This window comes from Apiotrichum porosum (assembly GCF_003942205.1).
Source record: "Apiotrichum porosum strain DSM 27194 chromosome Unknown scaffold_29, whole genome shotgun sequence".
Classification (NCBI taxonomy): Eukaryota; Fungi; Basidiomycota; class Tremellomycetes; order Trichosporonales; family Trichosporonaceae; genus Apiotrichum; species Apiotrichum porosum.
The window spans coordinates 1-7,606 of record NW_021167136.1 but is presented as its reverse complement, the minus strand read 5'-3'; the positions used below and the strand labels follow the sequence as shown (position 1 = coordinate 7,606).

At 58.7% G+C, this 7,606-nt stretch overlaps 4 protein-coding genes across 4 annotated transcripts; 2 read left to right on the top strand and 2 right to left on the bottom strand.

Moving 5' to 3' along the window:
* Nucleotides 1-8: 8 nt before the first annotated feature.
* MON1_2 (Vacuolar fusion protein mon1) lies at nucleotides 9-2,034 on the top strand (the record flags this gene model as incomplete). The annotated part of the gene is made up of 8 exons (XM_028621101.1): nucleotides 9-15; nucleotides 64-315; nucleotides 770-814; nucleotides 864-978; nucleotides 1,016-1,050; nucleotides 1,089-1,157; nucleotides 1,197-1,864; nucleotides 2,028-2,034. Coding segments are annotated over 8 exons (1,198 nt in total), but the record flags the coding sequence as incomplete, so codon positions are not given.
* A 2,865-nt stretch (nucleotides 2,035-4,899) lies between these two features.
* Nucleotides 4,900-5,618, top strand: EHS24_005601 (uncharacterized protein; the record flags this gene model as incomplete). Its single annotated transcript, XM_028621100.1, has 3 exons — nucleotides 4,900-5,105; nucleotides 5,163-5,192; nucleotides 5,261-5,618. The coding sequence occupies 3 exons, from the start codon at nucleotides 4,900-4,902 to the stop codon at nucleotides 5,616-5,618; spliced, it is 594 nt and encodes a 197-aa protein (XP_028471658.1).
* Nucleotides 5,619-5,752: 134 nt separating this feature from the next.
* EHS24_005600 (uncharacterized protein) lies at nucleotides 5,753-7,014 on the bottom strand (the record flags this gene model as incomplete). Its single annotated transcript, XM_028621099.1, has 3 exons — nucleotides 5,753-6,511; nucleotides 6,579-6,882; nucleotides 6,908-7,014. The coding sequence occupies 3 exons, from the start codon at nucleotides 7,012-7,014 to the stop codon at nucleotides 5,753-5,755; spliced, it is 1,170 nt and encodes a 389-aa protein (XP_028471657.1).
* Nucleotides 7,015-7,317: 303 nt separating this feature from the next.
* On the bottom strand, nucleotides 7,318-7,591 carry EHS24_005599 (uncharacterized protein; the record flags this gene model as incomplete). The annotated part of the gene is made up of 2 exons (XM_028621098.1): nucleotides 7,318-7,365; nucleotides 7,473-7,591. Coding segments are annotated over 2 exons (167 nt in total), but the record flags the coding sequence as incomplete, so codon positions are not given.
* Nucleotides 7,592-7,606: the final 15 nt, after the last annotated feature.

The window sequence follows — 7,606 nt, the reverse complement described above, 5'->3', positions numbered from 1 at the left end:
GTGCAAAGGCAGGCGGTGACGACACACCCAGCCGACCACTCTCCCATTCCCGGTTACACCTAGTCGTGCGACCGTCTCCACGTCGAGCGTCCCGGTCTCGACACGCGTACTCCTCCCACGCCGAGTACGCGATACCACGGTCTCATCTACATCTCAGTCTCCTCTCACCACCGCACTATCGCCCGCAGCGTCGGACAGCGGTCGCGCGTCGCCTGGTTCGCCTTGTCCGTGTCTGCCCCGTCAGTCGCTTCGGCGTCTGGCGTCTCGCTTCAGTCTGGCGGATCGCGCAAGGGCAAGGAACGTGCAGACCCATCCGTACCCGTCCAGATCCGGAACCAGACACGGAGGTCGACGAGACGGACGCGCGCGGCGAGGTGTCAGCGCCGTCAACGGGAGACTGCGCAGAGGACTGCGAGAGCTCGTTCAGAGGGATACCGACCAAGGGCATTTCCGTGCAGCGAGCAGCAGAGGTGAGTTGCGTAGCACATACATACTGACTCGGCTCAGACGTGCATACCCTCTCAAGCGTCCAGGACCGCTCCTTCTCGCCAAGGAGATACTATGGCTGACGAACGCTGGCAAGCAGTGCTGGCAATGTGTGGGTCATTGTTCGAGGTTGTGCTCACCCAATACAGAACATCCCGACGATGACTCCATGACCAACATGATGTGTAGCGCAGGCGCTCATATCTATCTTTGCAGAAGACGATGACCGACCACGTTCCGTCCTCCGCGGCCAGACCCAGATCACATTCGTGCTCAACCTCAGCTCTACCTCTTCGCCGTCAGCGACTGGGGTGAGCCAGAGTATGTGGTGAGTAGCTTTCTCCATTCCCTTACAAGCAGCAACTGACAGTTCACAGCTGCGCATGCACCTAGAATACATCTACCTCCAGATCCTCTCAGTTGTGACCGCTACTCAGATCTCACGCGCATTCCAACGACGCAGCAACTTTGACCTGTCGAGGCTACTCGAAGGTAAGCTGGATGCTCGTAGCCCTTCAGCTGACATCAGGCTCTGATCCATTCCTACACAAATTGTGGCTCAGTGTCAGCACGACCTGAGTTTCTTCACCACCACACTGCAGCCGCTCCGTATGGCACCAGCTTTGAGGGATACCGCGGCCTCGGCGTTGATGCCTCCCGCCAAGTTCAAGGTGAGATCACAGTCCCCGTTTGCACTGCTGACCTGACAGACCTACTTTACGTTCTACTTATTGCTGCGGCCACATTGTCACGCTCCTCCGACCACGACGACACGCCGTCCACCCGTCCGACATGCATCTCCTCCTCAACACGCTGGCGACGTCGGCAACCCTGCGCTCCGTGGAGACATGCTACCAATCTGCCTACCAAAGTTCAACCCGGCGGGCTTTGTCCACGCTTACATTTCGTTTGTGCGCGAGGACGTTGGTTTGGTCTTCATCAGCGCAGACAGGGACGCATTCGAGCCCCTGTGCGGTTGGCGCGAGTCGGTCGTCGAGCAGTTGACCAAGGACGGCGCGCTCGACCGGATCCAGGCCAGCGTCAAGGCGCACCCATACAGCGTGGCAGCTGTCGGTTCGCCTGGCCTGCGACACTTTGTGTACAAGTCTCGCGGACTGACTCAGCTCACCGCACCAGAGTGGGAAGACCCTTACGGACCCGACAGCGCGGACAGGAAACGGCTTGTTACGTTGTACGAGCGCGTACAAGACACATTGTTTGCGCGGTCAGGCCAGGCAGCCCCGCTCAAGCTGGTGTACATGGCCAACGCGCACGAGGCTGTGCTCGGATGGCTCACAAAGCCGTTTGAGCTGTACATTGCCGTCTCGCCACACCTCCCCATGAATGCCGTCGTCAGCACCGCCAACCGCGTCGCCAAGTGGGTTAATGCCGAGGAAGGGAAGGTGTTCCTCAAGACGCGCCGGTGTTTTAGACGAGTCAATGCAATGCGGTGGTCACTCTGTAGCACAGGTGTACCAGTGACAAGGGCTTACATCTGAGGGCAAGTACTCACGACATATGACTGCAGCTCAACGGAATAGTCGCTGAACACGTCAACAACTGACACTATGCCACACCCTCGGCACCGGGTGTGTCCTCGGCCACCGGGCCATGACATCGCGTGGTCGCTGTTGACTGCCCCACATGCTTTCAAACGGAAAGCTGTACAAGGTTGATCAAGGAGAGGAGGCGGTGGTACCACAGATTGCCTGCAAGACATGGCCGCCCGAGCTGCCTTCCGCCACATCATCTTTGCGGCCACCAGAAGCAAGCCCACCTTTTCAGTTGGGGCAGACGCTAGACCCGCCTCTCTCCAGAGTGGAGGCCCCAGCACACACATACCGATGTAACCCGAGCAAGTCGGCGTCGTCCATCATCTGCATTGGCTTTTGCGTCGTGTCGTCGCATTGGAACGAGACTGCGTCACCGCAAGTCCGAGCGCGGAGTCCCCGCGTGCTGCGAAACAGGGCGTCGATCAAGGCTGTACATTGTCACGGTCGACGCATGTGTGCACGCCGGTGCGAGGATACTTTGCGGACGTATGTTCGCGTTTCCAATGTCTACAAACACGAGGACATGGCCACGATCAGTAGCGCTCTCTGTCGGCAAGCTCGGCAAAGGGCCGGGTTTACCGTTGTTTCGTGTCGGTACTGCTTCGTTCTTCTCTTGTTCTCCATGGTTTGCGCTTGACTAGCAATATGTCGATCACCCTCGAACCTGTTCAAGGGCCACTAACAATGCATCCCTACGTCGCTACGTCAGTAAACCGCGGGCCGCAGGGGACGCAGGTCATATTCCCCAAATCATGCCAGTCATCTGCTGGCAATAGTCCCGCGTCCAAATGTTGCTCTTGTCGACGTCGGCAACAGTTTTGCTGTGCTCATGGCGTTGCAAGGACAATTGATTTGCCTGTAGCGGCGCACTTGGGCTTCCTTTATGCGACCGTTACATACCAGCATGTAGAGGCATTAGGCCCCTGTTTGGGAACAGCAAAAAGCCACACTTGTTGCTAACATCATGGCTGATGACTGTGCTGTTGCTTTACATGACGCTGCTATCCTTGGCCCACACATTAACGGAACTGATTCACCCCGAACCGACAGCAGGACGACGCAGGCATTTAGTTAGACAGTGCTCCCCCGTCACCGCCTCACTGCTTCTCACGGCCATGCGGTTGACTGGACTAAGAGTGATGGACGCCGAATCCAAAAAACAAAGCGCGGAGCTTCATCGGCGGGGAGTACGGCCCGCGGACAGGTCCACCACCGTCCACCTGCCCTAGCTGACGGCAGGAGGTGCCATGGTTCACGCGCCAGAATTGGTGATGAGGTACCCAAACCGTGAAATATTGGACCTTGTCCGTCGGATCAGTGAGCTTTGGGTGCGAGGCACCAGCCAAGACATTCTCTGCCAACATTACCGAACCCTACTATTTGCCGTCTCCAGCGTCATCAGCAACACCCGAACCTTCCAAGCAATAGCAAAGGCGGTGGAACAAGGCTCGCCGCATCCTTCTCTTTCCGCTTCCAAGGTGAGTGGCTCAAAGTATGCGGAAGCAGGGCGCGCGTGGAGCGTCGGGGTACCGACATCAGCACAGCCTTTGGGGTTGGGGGTTGGGGGCCTTCTGCCGAGAGACCGAGAGGTGGTGGCGCGGAACACATCGGGTCAGCTGACGCGTGACGAACAAGCATATCGAGGGTGGCAGGTTGAGCGCTCAACTTTCCAGTCAAACACAAGATCCATATGCCAAGCACCGCGGATGGAACGGCCAGGTCCTGCTTGTCGCCACACCCCTGGACAAAGAATCGACGCTACAATCCGCAGCAGTCAGAAGCCGCGACCTGGCTGAACCTCTGTTCTGCTGCGTTCCATACGGTTCACAAATCACAGATCTGATCCGATCCACGTATACCGGTGTGTCGGCCATATCCCTCGTTGCCGGGGACTGTCCAACATTGTTGCTCGCAAACGCGTCTCTGGCGCACAACCTCACCCACAACCTCACCCACTGACGTAGGTGTCGTAAACATTTCTGTACTAGCGAGTTCGGGTGGCATCTCGGACCTGATGTTTGCTGGGATCAGATTCATAGCCTTGAGGAGGCTGGACAGCAGCAGCAGCAGCAGCAGCAGCAGCGGTCCCAACTGGGTTCCAGGTCGGCAATCTGGCCGGTAAAGGTTTCACCGTATGGGGCATGTGTGTGACCCGACCCACACCTTGTCGCGGAAGCTCGACATCTTGACACGGCCAAGGAGAAAGCAGTTTAGGCATCGAGCGGAAGGAATCGACGGTGAGGGTCCATCAAAGCATATGTGTGGCGCTCCATGCGCATATGCCCGTCGGCGTGGGCGTCGTACCGCGACAGTGCCATTACGAAAGAACCTTGCGATAATCAGAACAAGGGATCCAGTCCAAGCCGAGAGGCAGTGCCGTTCATCGCGAGGCAGTGTTGCCGGCCAACGCCATGGTAAGGGACACTGACAACGTTGGCCTTGGGCCAATACCTCATGCTCGCTGTTGATCCTTGTGCCCACATTGCGTCGACGTCGCTAGGAGCGCAGGGGTGACCATCGGCTCCATCTCCGCAAACTGTCCTCCGCGTCCAGAATATGCGCAGCCCACCGCGACGACGTAGCCTTCGTCACGGAGATCAGCATTGTCGCATCTCTGTTCGGGACCCATGGGGCCTGTGGGAGCAGCAGACGCATGACTGAAGCTGACCAAGTGATACTGACGTTCTTGGCTTCCTTGCTCACGGTGATCGTGTGGCAACCCGGCCATGCCTGAGACAAACAGCATAAATAGCAAGCGTCTGTGGAGCCTTCTTCCTCATCTCCAGTCTCTCCTTCTCTCCTAGATCACCAGTAGCAACACTCGACGACACCCCACCCACACAACAACCACAACCACACCATGTTCTCCAAGCTTGCCATCTTCGCCCTCCTTGCCGGCCTCGTTGCTGCTGCCGACTGCGAGCCGACCACCACGTCTCCTCCTCCCACCACGAGCACTACTCCTCCTCCTCCTCCTTCTGGCGTCGCCCTCCACCCCAACACTGCCAGCACCAAGTGCCTCGATGTCCAGGGTGCTGTCTTCGCGAACGGTACCCCCGTCCAGGTGTGAGTGCCAGACTCGCCATGTTTGCTGTGTGGCACGGTTACTGACAAGATTCGCAGTTACGACTGCAACGGAACCGGTGCCCAGAAGTGGGTCATCAACCGTGGCAACGGCCAGGTCAAGGTCGCCGGCACCAACTTCTGCCTCGACGCCGCAGCAGCCCCGCCGACGGCACCAAGATGAAGATCTGGCAGTGCTACGACGGCCTCGCTGCTCAGCAGTGGTACTGGACTGGCGACAACCGCATCGCCCTCACCAACCAGGGCTTCTGCCTCGACAACACTGGCGGCTCGACCTCCAACGGCAACCCCGTCCAGATCTGTCGTGCGGTACTGGCAACAACAACCAGGTCTGGACCGCCGTCACCCCCAAGCGCCGCGCCGTTCGCTACTCGTCGTCCGAGGAGTAAACGACCTCGCTCCCCCCCCTCTCACGCTTCCTCTCCCTCGCCAAGGACGACAGCGTATGGACACTTCTGGATCTCCGATCCATGGACAATGATGCCCTATAGTTGAAGATGATGAAGTAGTCAGTAGTTTTGATGATGTTAACGCCACTTTTGGCAACACTTCTCCGTTGAGCATTCATCATTCCATACACATGTTTCAACTGACAACCTTTGCGTAAGTGTACATGTACGACGTTCATCTTACAGGGCAGCAAGCACCTTGGCCTGGTCCTTCTTGTTCCAGATGTCCTTGTACTTGTCCACAGCGTGGCTCTCGCACTCGACATCCGCCATAGGGTGGAAGCGGCACGGGTCGAGAGCCGCACGGAGCCACTCGTCCGCCTCGGGCGCGTCCTCGCCACGGATGTCGGCAACGATCAGATCCGCAAGGACACGCATACTGCCGGCAGCGTGTGACCCAGCACCAATGGCAGCGTACATGCCCAAATTGATGCGGCCCACAAGGGGCAGTCCGTCGGGCGTGATTGTGAACACGCCGGTGAAGCCGTATGGGACATTGCCGGCTGCCAGCATGGTGAGCTCGGCGGGCTGTGCGTCCACACGGCCGGCAAACGTAGCAGCCGTGGACGGCGGGAGAAGTCGGATCGCGTCGTCCATCGTGTGTGTGAACTGGGGCTGGAACGGGGTGTACGCAGTGGGGAGAACCTTGGTGGCAGCGGTACGGACGACAACCGGGTCGTGGTTGTAGCTGCCGATACCGATGCGGTCGCCGTGGTCGCGGACGTACATGACAGCGTCGGGGAAGCGAGCAAAGGGGGCCATGCGAGTGCGAGGTGCGTGGCGGTTGGCAAACGCGTACGGGTGCGCAAAGGCCACAGCGCGAGAAGCGAGGCACGGACAGAGTTGGCCGGCCCAGACGCCAGTGGCGACCACCACACGGCGGGCAGTGTGCGCGTCGTCAGACGTCGTGATCGTGTATGTCTGACCAAGACGGTAATGCTGGTTACATTGCCGTCAACAAGTGTAGCGCCAGAAGCAGCCGCGAGGTCCTGGCGTGCCATGTCACCGTCTTGGCATTGGCCGTGCCGTCGTTGGGGTAGTAGATGGCACCAGTCGCGTCGTCGTGGACGAACGCAGGTGCGAGGCTCTGCGCCTCCTTCGTGGTGAGCACCGAATGCTCGAGCTTGCGCTCGCGAGCGACAGCCACGCGATCCTGAATCCAGTTCTTGCCATCGGCGCCACGCACGACCTCCAGACAACCGACGTTGTCGAACCCGTTTGGAATGGCGGTGTACGCTGCCACACTGCGCCGGGCCAGCTCGGTGAGGACAGGGAGTGTGTTGATCTGCGCAACAACGCGGGCGCGTGACCTGTAGAGCCTGGAAGGCCGCGAACGTCGCGGTCAATGAGAATGACACGGGCATGAGGAGCGAGGAGCGAGGCGAGCGTGCTGCCGCAATACCCGCGCCGACAATGGCAACGTCGTAGTCGGGGACAGTCATGGTTGGAAAGTGGACGAAACGACATTCTCAACGGGTTCCACTAGCCGTCTTTCATACTTGACAGCGACGGGGAACATCGGAACGAACCGTTGCCGTGCAGCAAGTGCACTGCTTCTGCTGCGGTGGTCAAAGATATCATGGGGAATGGGCGTTGGCTTATCATGTGATGGCCAGATCTCGCGGCTGACGAACTTTACCGAGATGACGTCGTGGGTATGTTTGATTGCTGGCAACCACAGGAACACTGCCCACCTTGTAATGTGTCTTCCCGGCAACATCTCCCGAGCAGCATGCATAGATGTTCTAGAATGAAAGGATCATAATCCTGGTCATCTCCTCGGCCTCCATGTCCTGTAAGGTTAGCGAGGCTGGAACGGCGTCCAAGTAACTCACAAATGCGAGATAGAGATTTTGCGATCGGCAAGCGCGTCATAAATTCCGTCACCGGCCTCCCCTACCTCCACGCCCAGCTCGGCAGCCACTCCAGACGTGTACCGACCTCCTCGAGCGCCTGTCCTTGAGCCCTGGTTGGAGACAATCCCTGCGAGAGGAGGCCAAACGTGGTATGCCGGTGCGGCTCCAGTCCCACGGA